Here is a 19,241-nt window from a genome sequence, read left to right as displayed (position 1 = left end):
AAAAAATAACAGTGAGCGGGGGAGAAAATGGCTTTAAGCCACAAATGAGTGTGCTTTTCAATTGTATAAGCCATATTTATAAATGCAGGTACTTTGTTGTGTATTGGAATTTGTTAGATTTCACTGAAAACTGCAACAACCGGCTTCTTATACGATTAATCCTTAAATTGTGCTTTTATGTGAACGTTTCATCTGTGCGCATGGTTTTTTTGTCTTCACAGGCAAACATCCAACATGTAACTTGAGCCAAAGTTCACACGGTCACTTTATTATGAAATGTCTGAACATGTTGAACCTAATATTATGTTCAGATAATGCTGTCACCATTCATGTGGGAGTGTTTGCTTTGTCTATTTTTCTTTAACCCAATGTTTGTCAAAGGAAAGCTTTTTATACATTGGTGTAGGCCACATGTTTCCACAAAGAGGGAGGGATGTAAAGGATGTAAGGGCCACTTTGATATTTTGTAAAGATATTGTTAGATATTTCTTGTTATTTCAGAGAAAACTGAATGTAGCTGTGTGAGATAGGTCAGGGGTCCCCAACCACCGGGCCGGGGCCCATTACCGGTCCGTGGGCTGAGGAAACCTTTCAGGTGTAATGATAAAAAAAAATACTCACACAAAAAAAAAACTTTTGTAAATGACTTAATACAATTTGAAGTAAATGCATATGAATTTTGGAAATATGGGCCATTATTTAATTCAAAAATCATATATTTTGACGTTTTGTTTATGTTGATCGTTGCGAGTGTCCCACTTTGTTTGACAGTCCTTGAACGCACCATTGTACGTGCACTAGCCTTCTCCCACTCGGCACAGATTGTCAACTATACTGTGTTTTTATCGGGGGGTTTTCACTTCATATTTGCTCCCAAATGCTGATACTCTGTGGGAATGCATAAAGGTAAAGTTTGATGACGTTATCCAGTGCTAATGTGTATATTTGTTGTGTGCACAGCTTCAAGTTAATTCATGCTAGCACACTGCCTGTTAGCACACACATCAAGCAGCGGCGCTATAATCTTCTCTCTAAAAAACAAACTCCAAGCTTATAGTGGTGGATGGTGGGTCTATATTCACTTTGTACTTTTAATTTAATGATGTTGTTCCTGTCTTAGTTTTACACAATACATACTAAATGAGATCAATTACGTAGCTATACGACCCTCAGGTCCGCGGAGATTTGTGGGAACACGAATCGGTCCGTGGGTCCAAAAAGGTTGTGGACCACTGATATAGGTGTTGTGTTTTTTTATTTTCAGCTTTCTTTTTTCAATCTTTGTAAATAAATATTTGGACTTATTTCCCATAATATTAGAACTGTTTCCCCAACCAAATTTTTCAAAAATTACAACTTTATTTTGTTTTGTTTCTCATAATATTACAACTTCAAAATAACGTTTATGTATATTTCTACTGTGTCACTAAAATGACATTTTTCCTCAATATTATGTGTTTATGCTTGTAAAATTATGACTTTTTTTCTCTTAACATTTTTACTTTATTCTCGTAAAATTATAGCTGTTTCTTCCATTTCTGCTGTTTTTTTTTAATTTTCAAACTATTTCAGCTTTCTTGTAAATATTCTTCTCATAATTAAGACTTACTTTGAGAAAAAGTCATAATTATGAATATACTGTATATATATATATATATGTATATAATACTAATAATTAATATACTTTATTAGTATTTCATACATCATAACTTTTTCTGCTGATTTTTTTTTGTGTGTGTTTAGCTTTTTTTTTTAGTTTTCTTGTTTAGTTTTCTTTTTAGAACATGCCGCAGGCCACAAATGGCCACCGGGCCACACTTTGGACACCCCTGGTGTAGGCCTACTTTGAATGGGCACCCTGAACAACCAGAAGAAAATACTGGGGAAACGAGAACCTAACAAGGGCCTTCACCAGTCTGCCGCAACAACTGCATAGTCTTTCTATAGAGGGAGAACCGGAGGGGTGAAACCTGAGGGTAATAAGAGGGAGAAAGACACTCAACACTTACCTGCAAAGGCCTAAGGGGGCGACCACGGCGAGGGAGCTGGGCTGGCCAGCTACCATCTGCTTTGAGCTTATCTAAAATCACACGTTCCCCACAACCATCCGCATCACAAGCACAAAACCCTTAGGACCACGCTTTAGCACCTGAAACGGGCCCTCGTAACATGGTTGGTGGGGCGAACGGTTATGGTGCACAAAAACAAAGCAACCGGGGAAAACAGTGTTGAATCAGGCTGCGGGCTGCAAAGTGGAACTTTCAGGCAGGCTGACTGAGCACCGCCTCAGTGGGCGTTGCATTTAAATCCTCATTGGGAGTGTGTGTTGAGTCATTTTCACTGGATAGTAAATCTGTACTGCTATACAAACTGTACACTGACTACTTCAATATGTACTATTAATGTTCATTGTACCACTAAATGATTATTATAGTACCAAGTAACAAGAATTGCACTAAGAGCTGCAAAATAATTTTTCCATTTGGATTCAGAGTGTTCTTAGAACAGATAACTTTGTACAGCAGGTATGCCAACAAGCAACATCCTGTCTATGTGAACTCTTTAGTGCTTTGGTGATTCAACAGCTTTGAGCAACTTGATTGACAGGCAATCTGCCCAGAGTACATCCTACCTCTTAAAGGAAGGTTTCACCAATGTCATTTCAAACAGCCTTGTAAATATGGTACTCATTGACGTGCAGTGAGGTTCATGGCTGGCGAGGCCATTGGAGGTTTTTTTTATGTTCATATAGTTGGCTCACTAAAAGGATTACAAGAAAATGAAGATAATTCACTTTGGTTAAAAAATTATGCCAATTGTTTTCAAGTATTTCTTTGTCCCATTTATTAATTTTTTGTTAAGTGAAAAACACTCCAGCGAAAATTCTGATTAGCAAGAATATTGTCACACATAAAAGTCATTACACAAGCTGTAGAAAGTCATGGTGCATAATGAATGTTTCTGCTACGTGATATTATTGGCGACAAACAGAAACTGGACAAAACGCCATGACCCAACTCAGTGCAGCCAGTAAGTGCACTCAGGTGGCTTGCACACTAAGCAGAGAAAAGACATCCTCATCCTATGTTTCCGCCCTGTATTTGATCAGGAAATGTGCAAATGCAGCCATTTTTGTTTAAGAAAATGTTGAAAATATGTGTATCATACAGTTCAATGGACAACCATTATTATTTATTTCATGTTATTTACATTATTATTATTATTATTTTTTCATCACAATAGATGAGGATGTCCCCTGACCACACGTCACTGATGTTACTAAAGAGCGAGACCCAGTTAACCCTTTATCTTCAAATCCATCATGGCTGATATACAGTGAGTTACATTTCTTACCCGCTGGCGGAAGCTGCCTGTAAATGTAACAAGCGTCAGACAACTCCAAACCTCTACGCTACAACATCATCTGGAGCAGTTCAGAATCAATAGTTATCCAACAACATGACAAAAACATCACTGATGTAAATCAAATGCATCATACTTACCAGAGATGTTGATTATGGATAGACAATATTTGTCCAACAGTTTTGCTCTGATCAACCAAATAGGGGATGGAAAAATGTTGACACTATTGTGGGCCCGCTAGCTGGGCCCCGTAAGGCAAATCTGAAATCTGATTGGTTAAAGAAACAACCCCATTACTAACAGTTTAGTGACATGGGCCAGCACTACTGATTCTTAAGGACATAGGCAGATTAGATCGACATAGCAACACATAGAAGCTGTAATCTTACATACATATACTGGAAGCAGTGCTTCTAAGAGACACGCCACGAAATGAAGATAATAGACTGTTGGGAATAAATTAATACAATTTCATGGAACACATACTAGAATTTAAGTTGTAAATGTAGGTCAGTTCATCTGGTCAGCAGAAGATTTCGCTGGCCCTGACGGCCCACCAAGGCACGTACAAGCAGTGTATGGGCATTAATGTGCCATGTGTTGTCCTGCAGCAGCAGCCTGTCATTCTGCAGCAAGTCTCTGATTTTCTTTCTTCCTGTTGCAGGTTTGGAAGCGTTCCCATTGCGGCTACCGGAGTACCCGGATAGAGCCCACGCACCCGCAGAACTTGCAAACTCCACACAGAGATTTTCCAACAGAGATACGAACCCACGATCTCCTGAGGCCAACATGCTAACCACTAGTCCACTGCCCGGAAAGTGCTATTTCTAAATCGACACCACAGCAAAGGCCCTTGCTAAGGGTTAAAAATGCAACAACAGTCAACTGACAATGACTAATGAAGTCTGGCTATTGTATGCTAAGCCTCTCATCTGTAATGTCCCGCAGTGAATAGTGAATCAGCCTGCTTCGGGAATGACGGAAGGCTTTGTGTCTTTAGGCTAGAGGTGCTGTCCTGTTGTGAAAAATGATTGCACCAATCATATCACAATGCACTTGCAGCTGCATGGCACAGATCGACGGGGCGTAGCAGGTGCTACGTGCATCCTTACAAGAAGTTTGACCTTCTGAGCATCAGATAAGACAAGCATCAATACACGGTGCTGTAATAACGTGATTGCCCTGCTGCACCGTTTGTGAGTTTGACCACTAATAAGGAGCTAAGCATAAGTGACATGGTGCATTAGTGAAATAATGCATCCTTACGAATGCTTACCATGTGGTCTGGCTCAACCCTGGAGCTGCATCACACAAGCCCAACCTGCACTGCAGAACTTTTCTCTGCTCATCACAAATACTCTGACAAAAGTGCCTGCATACACACCCCGAGTCAGCAAAGGCGATGGGGGAGGGAGTGGATGGAAGGAGAGGGATACGAGAGAAGCTGAGGGTGTGGAGACAGAGGGATGAGGGAGAGATGGCTTGAAGCCAGCTTAGAGGACACAAGCAAAAGTTGTTAGCCTGAGGGGCGAATATAGGAGGAGGAGGAGTCAGCTTCTCTGGGGGGGGTTTCCAGTGGCAGCGTTGCCTCCCGTCCCGCCGCCTCTTCTCTCTAATTGTCTCTCGAAGCAGGCTGCTCCTGCAATGTGGCAGTCGCTGCAGTGAGAGTGCGGGCTGGCGGATTCTCCTTGAATGAACCCTGACTGTGCAGCGCAGTGAGAAGCGGCCGCTGATCCACTGTGCTGGGGGGGCCTCAGAAGAGAGAACGCTGCCCGATACCAAAGCAGGTAGGCACTGGTAACACATGAGCTTCTTTCCTTTTGAAGTTTTGCAGCTTATACATGTTTTCTGCATTTAAGGACAATAATAAAGCAACTTTTTCTTACAGCTGTCTTTATGGTGTGATTCGGAGTTAGGGATAGGTTTCATTTTGTGTCCTCTTTCTAACCTTCAGCTGTTTCCCGGTTCATCCCAGTAAACTACCAAGGCTGAGAAGGGATAAAGGATATTAATTAACCAGTCAACCCAAGTCAGGCCTGGATCTGTCGTCGTTTGGGAGCAGATATTCCATGGCCATGGAGGTCCATTGGAACGGGTTTGTTGCCCTGAAGATGGGCCTTCCGCATACAGCCTTTAACCTGATCGTCACCATTTTGCTTGGTACTGTTTTTCTCTTGCTTTATACATTTATTTTTAGAAAGCATAAGTTGATTAATCATATCTGTAAACTATCAGAACATTGCAGTGGCTTTTCTAATCTGACATTGACATTTGCACTTCCCTTCATGAGCAGTTTTTTTTTTTTTATCAGAACTTGAACTTTTTAAAGTAAAACAAGTTGAGGTACAGCGGTAGCCTCTTATAAGCTCATGCGCAGGATGCTCTCATTTGTTTTCAGTCAGCTTTGCATTATGTATAAACACGGTTAATGCAATGGTGCTTCTGGGTACATTATACTTGTTAAGACATTCAATAGAGATGGACTTTGGTATACATACCAAATTAGATTTGAAACTTGACTTGCTTGGTTTGATAGTTTTTTAGTCTGAACTACGGAATGATTGTAGTACGAGAATGTGTGTACGGTGTGTACTTGTGAAAGCACAAGAGTATGGACACAGGAAGGGTGTCAGTCACTCTCCACTCTAATGTTTCTATTTTTGCAAACTCACCATGCACCATGCTAGAGGACAGCGCGCGATAGTGAGGGTGCAATGTGAATGAATCAATAACATATGACCTCCTTCACTGTGCCTCAGTCTCGATGCCAACCTTCTATTCTCCCTTTTTGACGTGGTGATGCTCAGACTGCATGTTGACCTTGACCTTGACCTTGTTGTAAGCAAACTGTGGCAGGGTGTGAACGCAAAGCAAAGAAGAAACAGCAGTGCAAAATATATTTCAGTAAATGTCACAGTTGGTGTTTTAGCGTGTGTTGGGCAAATTAGTTAGAGTTACTAGTGACTTCCCCCAAAAAGTAACTGAATTAGTAACAAAGTTACTCCTTCATAAATGTGATTAGTGAGGATGTAAAGCTCTTTGTGATAGATGACTCAATTCGAATCTAGATACAGTACACAGGTTACGATACAAAATTCTAAACTGATGTATTTTAAAAACAGAACGATTCAATTCTACGGTTAATGTTTGTTGATATAGACATTAGTCTTACATTATAAAATAAAGATGCCAATTATATCAAAGTGGCATTCTTACAGTATTTTCAAATGTGTAAATATCAACCGTCAACAGAATAACATGTCAAATGTATTTATTGTTTAGACACAGACCAAAAAAGACTTGCTGAATGAACATCTTTTTGTTTGATGGGATTTTACATGCTATATTTTATATGTATATTTCTATACCTACCCTGCCTCTCGCCCGAAGTCAGCCGGTGAGAATAAGTGAGAATAAGCGGCATAGAAGATGGATGGATGGATGGATGGATGGATGGATTTTTATACCTGTTACATTTGGAACATTTAATGTAGAAATGGAAGTGGAGCCACCAAACTAAGTTTTGTTGTATACTGTGTGCAATGACAATAAACATCCATCAATCTATCTATATACAGTAAAATATAACAATGAAAAAACAGAAGTCTTAACCTTCAGTTCAATCAATAATAGTGCAAAGCCCCTTAAATAATGACACATGTCTTCAAAAGTGTGTCCAAGCACAGATAAGTATTTTTTTTTGTCACATGGGTGCAAGGAAAATGCTGTGTTAGCTTGGAAAAGTAAAAAATCTCATACTCAAAATGTCATAACAATAGTAAGCGTGCAACATTTCAGACTGAGCATCGTATTTTCTTTTTTTTTTTTTTGCTGATGTGTTAAAAATCTTCACGGTGATTAGATAGCATGCCTGCTAGTATTTACATCCATTCTCGTCTTCAGTCATGGCAAGCTATGGAGCATGCACGACAATCCTTACACCTATTGGTGGAGCTACGTGGTGGTCAGGGGTGGCCGGACGGCCATCGAGACATTTCAGGTATCAACTTATTGCCATCCCCATGTGAGTAATTGTCTCACCTTGGCCACCCCAATGAAAACTCTCTAGCTCTGCCACCGCTTCCACCAGCAGCCCAGGCTCTCGCATTGTTTAAAAGACACTCTGTCAACCGATTGCTTCTGTCTCCATACCCGGTGCATGTCTCCACAATCGATTCATGTAAAGATTTATGGCTGATTCTTATCAGTACAGAAGGTGCAACCAGAGCAACCGAATCGTTCGCTTGTCAAACCGGATGTCGCATTGGTTTATCGTTCATAACCCCAGTAAATGGTTACAGGGAAAGTGTACATTGTGTTACTTTGTTACTTGTGTAGGGTGCTTTGTTTGGGCACTCAATTTTGCGGAACGATACAGGACAGGACAAACTGACTAGTTTGTTATGTGCAATATTGTATGAAAATCGAGAGTGTACGAAAGGCAAAAGAGCGTACGAAAACTGTGGTTTGACTGTATTTGAAATCATAATTCTGTCTGCTGGGTTGAATACGTAGGTTATTATTCTATTAATCTATTTTTCCAGCTCAGATTTGACAAAAAGCTTCTAAAAATTAATTTTAAAGGGCGCTTTGCCATGGGTCTTTGTGCACCTCCACTGGCGGCCTGCATGTACATGTACACCGCTCAAGACTCCAATTATAAGATGAGACATCAGACTGTTTTCCAGGCAAAAAACACAGTCTTATATTTGGGTCAATATAGTATAGTATAGTACAGTGTTCCCTCGCGCTATCGCGGTTCACCTTTCGCGGATTCGCTCTTTCGCAGAATTTTTTTAGTGCTTCTTTTTATTTTATTGCAGCTATGAATTCTATTGCAGGCCGAGCCTGGCCCTTTAAGAAGAATTGCATTGTGGGAAGTCTCTCATCTGTCTGCACCACCCATTGTTTTCTGCATCCTGATTGGCTGTAGACCATTGTTTTCACTTATTGCTGGCTATTTTGGGAAGCTATCCCCGCGCTAAACAAGGGAACACTGTATAGTATACTGTATACCATATGGTACTAGAAAACACCACTGCAAACCCTTAATAATAAAGATGTTAGTTCAAAGTGTTTAATAAATACCTTTCTAACAGCGTCAGTCATCCTTATATGTTGCTCCCCAGGTGTGAGGGCTGCTCAGGCCCTGGAGATGTCCGTCGGGAAGATTCCTTTCCTGGAGGCGGTGAACGGCAGCACAGTCATGTTGCCCTGCACCTACTCTAGCTGCATCGGTATTGAGAACCTTTATTTCAACTGGCAGTTCAACGACAACGGTACCAATCAAAAGGTAAGACCTTCTTCCCACTGGAGAAATTCACAACACCACGGCTTGACAACTTCCCCCTTTGTCACCAGGTGTGTGAGGCCATGATACCGACAGAGGGGGCTGTGCCGAATGTGAAGATGTACAAAGAGCGCTTTGAGTTTGTGGGGAAGAACAAGAATAACAACATTTCCATCTTGTTGTGGAACATCACCTTTGAGGATGGAGGCCAGTACACTTGTTTTGGACGCAACCGCAAAGAAAAGGACAAGAACCACAGCGCCATCTTCAGACTCATTGTAGTGGACGAGTGTGAGTGAGGCCTGATTTGACAAGAGGTTGTACTCCACGCAAAGAACAAACTGACACTTATACTAAGAATACTGGTGTTGTATCAGAATGAGGAGTTACTAAATAGAAATGCATTTATTCCCACTGTGAGCCGTACACGTACAATCTGATGGGAATCTGATTAGTAGATGCTATAATCTTTCATACATGCAGCAATGTTACTATGACCTTTTTTGACTTGGCATCCAACTTTATTCATAAATGCTTTGCTATCTCAGTTTAGGATTTTTTTTCTCCAAAAATAGGCATTTTTTTACACCCTAAGTCGGTAATAATTTACAGCCCATTACAGTACAGCACAGAATACATGCACGACGTAACAACGCGATGCCAGTGCACAATTGCAGCGCCCTGTGGGTGTGGAGCATTTCAACAGTTAATATATGATGATAAGTCATTACTGGAATTACAACACGTAAGCAGTGTAGATTATGTAGATGCAGCTTGGAGAAATGCTTTCCCGACAGCTAGTTGGGACGCGGTCTGCGACGAAGTGGAGCCACGTACCACCGCTCGCTGCTTTAAAAGGAGATGGAGGCGGTGCCGCGGTTATTGCGCTAGCCTGACGACCAGGCTAAAGGCTAGAACGTGACTTCCGATTCCATCTGTTCTATCAATCATCTTTCATTGTCATTCATTTGTGGTGAGTACCCATTTGATATTATTCTTATTCATGTTAAGAATCACTTTTTTAGGCTGGTGGTCAAATCATATTGCATATTTGCAATTTGAGAGAGTTAAAGTGAGAGTACCGTCAAACACATCCACAACAATGGATAAGCATAACATTTTTAAATCGCTGAGCGATTATGAGGTCTGACTTGTTCGTGTCAAAAGTTTTTTTGATGCAAATGTATTATCGTAAATTCCGGTGTATAAGACGCACCGGTTTATAAGACCACCCATTAAATTTAAAGAACACATTTTTTTGGTACACATATAAGTCTTACGAACTATAAGCCGCAGGTGTCCATGTCATAAAATGTCATAATATTTAGTGCACGGAAAGACATTACACAGAAAGGCGTTTTTAACTTTTAATAAAATAATAGCTTTTTTTATAAAAAGTACGTGTTAAAAAGTGGTTCAACAGCTATTTAAACAGTGCAGAACAGTACACGACTAAACAGTGCCGAATTGTGCACGTAACATAGATAACAGTAGCTACCAGAAAAGTAATTCATCGCCGTTCTCTTGGGAACGAAAACCCACTAAAGTCTTCCTCTTCCGTGCCAGAATAGAACAGCGTCATAATTCCTTCATCACACACGCCGTCGGTCTCTCTCTCTCTTTCGGTGTGTTCTGGGTGTCGTCCTCTTCATCTGGCAGTAGTCCAGCCTTTCGAAACCCGTTGATAGTGTTTTTTTCTGCTCCACGTTGTAAGGATTCGCCGACAGACTTCTGCAAAAGTTGCTCTTCACATGCAGCCGTCTACTTTCTGTGTATTTACCCAGTCTTCAAGCACGTTTTCTAGTTCAGGCCATCTGCTTTTCTTACCTCTGAAAGCTTTTATTGTCTTTTCCCTTTGCGTCAGCTTTTCATATTGCCGTCTCCAACATCATATACCATACATTCATTGATGCTAAGCTTACGTGAAGCTGCCATGTTTCCTTGTCTTGACAGTCAAATCGATTGCCTTTAACATGAAAGTGGCGTCATTTTCTTCGTGTGTTTTCTATGATGGAAGACTGTGATTACTGGGTTGTCAAAGCGCATGTGCACAACGCGTCTACATCCGGTATGCACCTAAACGTTGGTTGCGACCACCATAAACAAAAAGGTGGTACTCCTTTGAACGTATATTGTTTTGAGAAGCAAAACACTTTACTTTTCTGACTCCACCAACTAGCTGGAACTACTTTATTCAACACCAAAAACCAGAACTCAGCTCACAGGGCAAAGTGCCGGAAGAGTCACTGTTGATGCACTACAGTCATCCCTTTTTTTCGTGGTTAATTGGTTCCCGACCGTGATAAGTGAATTTCTCAGTAGGATTCAATATTAGTAAGTAGAATATTTTCCTAGTTACAGCATATAAAACCTGACTTTCTAAATACATTTTTGTACACTTATTAGAGCCCTGTAGACATGAAATAGCTTAGTCACCTTTACACTCCTGTTATTCTTTGTTTACATCATATTGCCAATGCGCAGGCTACGAGATCACTGCAGGGATAAAAAATGACGACCACAGTTTTAAGCATAGCATGCTAGCGAGCTAAGTAGTTAGCCTCCAATTTATTTATTCTAATCTTAAGAAAGGGTTTCAAACGGAGTGGGGAAGAAGGACAAAGTAAGAAGCCAAAAACTTACCACTTCCACACAGAATAGGAGAATTTTTTTTCACTATGTCACGACATGCCATGGCTGACTCCATGCAGTGTGAAGGGAATGTAATGTAATGTCATGTCTCATCAATGTTTTGTGTCTTTACTGACGCCTATTGACCAGAATATTACATACAGTATGACTTGTCTTTCAATATTTTTTGACTAATAATGGGCCATAATCAACCACGAAATCGCCATCATTTAATAATTAATAGATTTTTGAGGAAAAAACCCCCAATAAGAATGAGGGAGTGATGTCAAACTGTGAGGGTCGACTGCATACTGTTGATGGCGTTGTCATACAACTTCATGTCAAAAAATCGGAACTATCCCTTTAGTATAAAACACCGAGGACATGCGGGCCGTGCTATACTCAACTCTGATGTCAAGTAGGGGGCCACAAAATATAAAATATAGGGCCTCGAGTTTGAGGCTACTGCCATAGACCGATGATAGTTTGCCAGCCACACCCACTAGGCAAATTAGAGACAGGAACAGGAAGTCAAACATACTAAGAAATTACTGCAAAAACATCAATTATGAGGCAACTTTTATTCACATTGATTTTGTACACTGTATTAAGGAGAAAACAAACAAACATTTAATCTGCAAGAAGGCCTCTTTCGTCATGATCCACAACATTTCATGACAGTGCAGTGACTCCTCTGTTGTTTGCAGTGAGGGTGGTGGACAACACGCTGACCATCATCATTGCCTCAGCGGTGGGCGGAGCCATTGCATTGCTCATGGGCTTCATGCTACTGAAGAACTTCACTCTCTTTGTTCTTTCCAAGCTTGAGGAGAAAAAGTGAGTTTAGTGTCACTGTCGCTGTCACGTTCAATATCGACAAACATTCATGTCCTGACAATAGGCAAACTACATGTGCATGCTGAAGTTCGAGATAATGCTGATGTCTTTTTTTGCATCCCCCTATCCTAACTACCTCACCTCCTCTCTCCTCCTTCTCCTCCTCCGCCTCAAACCCTCGAGCAGTAAGGAGTGCCTTGTAACTTCATCAGGGATCGACAACACAGAAAACGGCCTCTCGGGATCCAAAGTGGATTCAAAACCCAAAACTCCAAAACAGAAATGAGGAAGTGCATGTATTCTAAAGCATAGGAGTGCTTTTATTTATGCACCTTCATTGCAGAATTGTACTGTACAAGCACGCTAGCACACAAATAATGCAATAGTGTTTGTCTTATGTGCACTAAGAAACACCACCAAAGACACTTTAGCTGACTATTTTTGACCCTTCATATTTCAAACTCCACAAGCGATCAGCATATTTTCACCATAGATACAACAGTGAATCTTTTCCTTTTTAAACACACATTTAATTGACTGCATGTTGTGTTTTTCTGTGTGCAGCACAAATCCAAAGCACATTAACAATACTGACTCCATGCCGCCCCCAAAAAATTGCCATATTGACCTGAATATAAAACGACCCTGTAGTCCCTGTACTTCATATCTCATTTTTGGAAAAATATAAAGATAAAACTATGTCAAAAATCAGGTTTTCAACATCATTCAAACCATATTCAATTCATCATATTTTATTCATCATATCTTTAAGCTGCTCAGCAGTTGTTTGATGGCTCTTATTACACAGATCAGCAAACTGTATTGAACCAAATACAAGACGACCCCTCTTTTTGAAGACATACATTAAAAAAAAAAAGACAGAATGAATCTTTGTGTCAGTTAAATTAGGGGTAAAGTAGAGGTGCGGCCTGCGGCTCATTTTTTATTAGCCATCGACACATTGTCGAAATAAAAACAAACAAAAATGGGAAAAATAAAGCAAAAAAGCACAATGGAACGAGAGAAAGCTGAAATGTTGACACATTTTTTTCACCTTTTTGCAAAATTAAAAAAATATATATATATAACAATATAAAACACACATTAAAACTAGTATATAAAAATATGGGCGTGTGTATATGATTTAACTCAGGGGTGTCCAAACGTTTTCCAGGGTGTGAGGGGCCACTTAAAAATAATATATAAAAATATGTGTATGTGTTTGTGTTTTTAAGTGGCCCCTTGCATCCTGGAAAAAGTTCGGACTCCCCTGAGTTAAATCATATTCATCATATTTTATTGATTCTACTTTTTTTCCTGCTCAATAGTTTGATGACTCAGCGTCGTTGATCGGCATTATCTTATGAACATCAGAACTCCTTTTCGGTTGTTAACAAAAGCAGTGTTCACACTTATGCGCCCATTCCCTGTTCTGGACCAAAAATTCAAAATAAATATCAAAAGCTGCACAGTCAGCTTCCATGACTTGTTACGTGTCGTAACTCAAATATTCCCAAACGTAATGCTGTCGGTTGGGTTGACTATGTTGTTGTTGTTTTTTTAGTATTCTGCTATTTTTACCAGGTCAGATTTCAGGAAAACCTTCTAAAATATACTTTTAAAGAGTGGCGTGGCTGCAAAGCAGCCAGCCGAGAAAGCTACACAGACGAAAGACACGGGCAATTGGTAAAATTACAGCAAAACACATAATAAAATAACACATAAACAGTGAATCAGTGAAGTGAAGTCACGATTCAGCAAATTTTTGGATTACAGCAGTCACTTTTATTACAAATGTTGATCCAAAATCGGAGGACAATGTCAACGTCAAGCTAGAAGGAGGGTTTGGAGAGGGAGGAGCGGGCCGTGTATCAAACATAGACATTATTACAGACCTATCAATTATACACAGACTGTCTTCTATGGAAAAAATACCTTATATATATTCAGGTCAATATGCAATGACTATGAACACTATGAGTGAATCTCCCAGTCGCAAAATGACTCAAATGTGTGAAAGAGTGCTAGTTTAAGGAAGGAGTAATGTCATGGTACTTGTTAAAAAACACAGTCATGCATTGTTTAACTGAAGTTGGACAGTTTACACGCAAATATTTGACAGTTCTTGAAAGAAAAATAACCAATGTAGCGTGGCTACAGCTTGGTTGGATCGTCCTCGTTTAATGGTTTAGACACACATAGACACACATTACATAACCGAAATGACAATATTGCGCCGTCATTTTAGACACAGTGACGCTTACGGCTTACCTTTAAACATCTTCATCATTGTTCTTGTCTTGGCTTGATATCAAACAGATGTGCCTGCTGTTGCATCCCAGTTCCTCCGCCAGTGAGGTCGCAGTACATGCTGTAAAACATCATAACGATAACAAAAAAAAAAACAATCCCTCTTACTCATACAGACAAATGTACTGTTGCTGCTTCTATGGAAAATAACCAATGCAATTTACAGTATGCATGTAACATGAGCCAACAAGTAGACAAAGCTTTAATAATACAGATGAGAGGGGTATATATTTTATTACATTACAAGTAATAGCTTTAGATTTGGGAGGTACAGTCATTGTAACCCATGTGTCTGTGAGTTTTATTATATTCCTATGGCTAAAGCTATATGTGCTATGTGTTGTCTGTGTCCACTATATCACTCCATGCATACCATAGGGAAGCTAAAAATATGCTTTGTCTTCCCCATGAATTAAGAACATGATTCTAACTCCATGACCATGTGACTCGGTGTCATATTACAGTGTTCAAGGAATGTACAGGTACTGACTGTGCCAAGCAAGGATAATCATGAACTATCGTGTCAGGAAATGAATCTATACGTATTACATTTACAGTATAGTATTGCACCTTGAAAGGAATGCCTCTGAAGAGCGGGACAAATGTGAATGTACACGCCTGCGACAGGTGTTCGATCCGCATACTGTCATGGCATTTCTTGTTGTGCCTCCATTCTTTAACCGCTGACTAGAAGCAATACTGCTGTTCTACTCGTAGACGATGTGTGTCATCGCAGGAGGGGGGGATGAAGAAAGCAAGCAACTGAGGTCGGGTTATCTTTGTGACAACACGAGATGAGAAGTAATGGAGTGGTTTTAAGTGGAAACAATGCAAAGAGGCTGGATTGGTACCGCGGGAAATGTGCAATGACTTCATAATCTCATCTCAGGGTTCAGAGAATTTCAGGTACAGTCTTTCACAAAAGTGAGCCCACCAATGCTATAGATATACTTTAGATTAGTCAGTTAACAGCTTGTATGGCAGCAACATTCGCAATTGAACATTTTTGGACACAATATATATATATATTGTTTTTTTTCTGTGATAATGGTTTTTTTCCCATATAAAGTTTATAAACTATAAAGCCCTAAGTCGGTAATAATTTCTAAATATGTGATAAAACAGGTCAAATGTACAGTATACATGTTCCATTGTTAAAAAACTGTTTTTTTACATGTCTTCACTGGTAATGTTTTTTTGTCAAGAGATCTCGCACTTTGTTCGGACGGTCCTGGAACACAATTTGAAACTAAACTTCTCGCCAGTGCGTTAAGCATCGCCAAAAAAAATGTTCACATGAATTGGAAATCAAAAGAGAAAGTGAATATACATAATCACAAAAACGGTGGCTGTGCTGGGCGTGGTTCGCTCGCAAGGGTCGTGGCCCCGGGTGACGGGTGGAGGGGGCAGGCGTCGTCCGTCGCGGGTGCGGTGCTCAGTCAGATGCTTGGGTGTTTGTTGCTGCCTGTCTTCGTGCTTCGCTGGACTGTTTTCCGCATCCTTGCCTATCCCTCATCTGGCTGCGAGCCTGTAGGGGGTGCTGTTCCGGTGGGTGGTGGGGGCCCGGCGGCTGCCTGGCAGCCGTTCTCGCCTTCTAGGCTCTGGTGCTCTACTGGCCCTCGTCGCTCAGCGGCTTTTGGGCGCGGCACTACCTCTCCTGGGTGTGTGTTTCCCGACTGGTGCTGGCTGGCGTGGTGTGGTGGGTTGCCTTGTTGCTCATCTGTTCCACTGCTCGCTCACTTGTTTGCTGTCTTTCCCCTCACCTGCTCCTTTGTCTGCTTTGCTGGGGTCATCTTGTCATTGTGATAGCGGGAGAGTGCTGGCCTGGTGTTTGCATGCTCTCTGGTAACTCATGCTTTCTGCGACCAGGAATCTGGGTAGTGGGAGCAATAATAATGTCATTTTAGTGGCACAGAGTTGAAATGTTAAAGAAAAATTAAGTTATTCAGTTTTTAAAAGTTAAAAGAAACAAACAAAACAAAATTAAGTAGTAATTTTTTAAATTTAGGTTGGGGAAAAGTTATAATATTACGGGAATAAAGTCAAAATATTACGGGAATCATGTCATACACATCAATATTATGAAAAGAAAATGTGTACTCACTTGTTTTGCCTGCTATTTATGTCTGTGTGTTGATTTATTTTCAGTGTATAGTAACTCTATACCGCTATACAAGCTGTATACTCACTGTTCTAAATTATACGGTATCGCCCCTTTGAGAAGAAATAATAAAACGGTGAACTGTGTGGGGTGGACTCACTTTTGTGACTGAAAAGGTTTTCAGTACAACAGTGTAAAATCTGCAAATGAATAATAATAATTAATGATGTTATTTACAGTTTTAAAATGCAGAAACGGCAAGAATTTTTTCCTGATTAAAAAAAAAAAAAATCCCAAATGACTGACTTTTGCATCTTTATTGAGCAATAAAATGCAACGCACCGGTGAATTTGCAAGTGAAATTTAACTTCTTTAGCGAGAGTTCATTAGCATTGTCCTCTGTGTGAACTTGAGGACAACAAAACAAACTGCAGCATTGCCGTTAGATACTTGTACTGAATGGAGACTCCATCAAAACGGGAGTGATTTGTTTGGGAATTGGCCAAATAGCTTCTGTTTGTTTATGTGTGATGATCACCAGTTCTATGCAAATGACAAATATACAGTAAGTGCATGCTCTGAACAATTGTAACAATGACCCTCTGCGTCACTGTGATGATATTGCGAGCAATACAATTCAATATCTTCTGTAGCCGGAGGATGGGAGGGAGAACAGCGAGAGGAGCATCTGGTGGGATGGAACCTCTTTACTTGTTTTAAGACTGCAGACTTATCATATCATATGGAATTATCAACCTCTGCATGCTAGTATTCCGCTATACGATGCTCTCGCTCTCCCTCTCCCTCCACGCCTTTAGAGGTTCTCCCTGTATGTCAGCTCTTTTTCTGGTGATAACTGAAACATTAAATAAAATCAAGTTTGGAGCTAATTGTGTTTTGTGTTGCTATGTTATGAAGGCATGAAAAAAAACAGGGGTTCTCAACTAGTCTCATCCCGGGACCCACGTTTAATAATGCTTTGCACACTGCCACTTCTATGTTACTGTATGTACTGTATGTACTATTTCATTCATCGTAGCGATGCCATAGTTCACAGTCTGATTGGCTTCTGGCTGTCCGGTTCTCGCGATACAGCTTTTCTCCAAACGAGAAATCTCATCACGTTTTAATCTCGCGAGATTTTGTGTATAGTATTAGCGTGATGGGATTTTTTTGTTCTTTTCTAAGTTTATTTTCATAAATTGTGTGAAATGTGATTTTTGTTGTTGTGTTGTTCATATTGTTGCATTTTTTTTTTTTTACTTTTTGGTTATTTTGCAAATGAATTTATTAATCTCAAATAAATGCATGTAACAAAAGGGAATAATTGTATTATTTTGTTGATATTGTTGCATTGTCTTATATTGTTGCGTTTATGTATATTGCTATAATTTGCTCTCAAATAAGTTTGATCCATATTAAAAGCAAAATCACAAAATCCCGGCGGGATTTTGTGATTTACTTGAAAAATTTACTTGAAAATTTTGGCCATTTTCAAGTAAACTTTACCGGTATCTGCAATGCCGGCCCTGTATTTACTTGGCATGCAGTGTAAAATTAACAACATCACAGACACACAAGATATTAGTCATAAAACACTAAAATATGACAGTGAACAAAATATATATTTTAACAATAATACCCAAAAGTCTGTGATTGGCTGGCGACCAGTCCAGGGTGTGCCACGCCTCTCGCCCTAAGTCAGCTGGGATAGGCTGCAGCATACACCCGCGACCTTATTGAGGATAAGCAGCATAGAAAACGGATAATACCCAAAAATATAAAAATACTAATCTAACATAAAACGCAATAGAATACCAGTAAAGTGACCCCAACCCCCCTTGGCACTGTGGGAACTTGGTACGGTCCAATTATCTCTTCCTGTATTTAGAGCTACTACTTCCTGATGCTAACGTTTGCCGTTTTATGCTCACCTGGTGGTTTCTGAAGCACACAGCAGCAACCTCAGTACTGGTAAGAAAAGCACATTAGCTCGTGCTAACTTTTTGTTTAATAAATGATAAATGTCTGAGAAATGATCCGCCTTTTGCTCTCACACAAAAGTGGTCCTTACATGGTTTTAATGACAAGGTGTGTTCTGCTATCTTCGCATTAAAGCCTCTCTACAAGGAGGCTAACTGTTAGCATTGGCATATGGCCTAGCTGCCGAAATACTGTTAGGATTGACGTATAGCCTCGCTGCCAAAATAGCAACTGGTGTCCTTCGTGTTTCTTCAAATGTATAAACATTCATATGCGTCTCATTTCTGTTTGTATATACTAATCCCTCGTTTCTTGCAGTTAATTGATTCCAGACCAAATCGTAGGATTCCTTATTTGTAAATCAAATATTTTTGTAGTTAGAGCATAAAAAACCTATTTACAACCTTCTAAATATGGATTTAACAATATTAGAGCCCCCTAGACATGGGATAACACACCTATAGTCACCTTTTTACTCAACATAGTAGAAATAATCCGAGAAAATAAGACATTGAAGACATAAATAAGACTGTGTTGCAATAAATGTCTTCCGGACGTGTGGACAGGAAGTGACGTCACAGGCTCAGAGATGAGTTTTGGCTAGATTATGGTCACAACACTAGCTGTGTTATGATTAGCATATTTGTATTGTGCAATAAAAGCCTGTTCTGCCTATGGAGTCTGGCGCTTGTGTTACTAGTGATACCTCATCAAAGTAGTCAAATG

The 19,241-nt window shown here is 40.0% G+C and overlaps 1 protein-coding gene across 1 annotated transcript; it reads left to right on the top strand.

Annotated features, from left to right (window-relative positions):
* The first annotated feature begins 100 nt into the window (after window positions 1-100).
* On the top strand, window positions 101-17,773 carry scn4bb (sodium channel, voltage-gated, type IV, beta b). Its single transcript, XM_054756121.1, has 8 exons — window positions 101-906; window positions 3,244-3,336; window positions 4,028-5,150; window positions 5,318-5,523; window positions 8,493-8,656; window positions 8,725-8,944; window positions 11,992-12,121; window positions 12,308-17,773. Exons 4-8 carry the CDS (start codon window positions 5,433-5,435, stop codon window positions 12,405-12,407), a joined length of 705 nt encoding a protein of 234 aa, XP_054612096.1. The 5' UTR covers window positions 101-906; window positions 3,244-3,336; window positions 4,028-5,150; window positions 5,318-5,432; the 3' UTR covers window positions 12,408-17,773.
* The last annotated feature ends 1,468 nt before the right edge of the window (window positions 17,774-19,241 follow it).

This window comes from Dunckerocampus dactyliophorus, chromosome 16, assembly GCF_027744805.1.
Source record: "Dunckerocampus dactyliophorus isolate RoL2022-P2 chromosome 16, RoL_Ddac_1.1, whole genome shotgun sequence".
Lineage (NCBI taxonomy): Eukaryota > Metazoa > Chordata > Actinopteri > Syngnathiformes > Syngnathidae > Dunckerocampus > Dunckerocampus dactyliophorus.
The sequence above is the reverse complement of the archived record's forward strand: the minus strand, read 5'-3'. Positions and strand labels throughout refer to the sequence as shown.

Excerpts from the sequence above, each read along its gene's own strand:
- scn4bb (XM_054756121.1), top strand. The coding sequence starts at position 5,433 with ATGGCCATGGAGGTCCATTGGAACGGGTTTGTTGCCCTGAAGATGGGC. Across the intron at positions 5,524-8,492 it reads GATCGTCACCATTTTGCTTG|GTGTGAGGGCTGCTCAGGCC; the intron begins GTACTGTTTTTC and ends GTTGCTCCCCAG. Across the intron at positions 12,122-12,307 it reads TCCAAGCTTGAGGAGAAAAA|TAAGGAGTGCCTTGTAACTT; the intron begins GTGAGTTTAGTG and ends ACCCTCGAGCAG.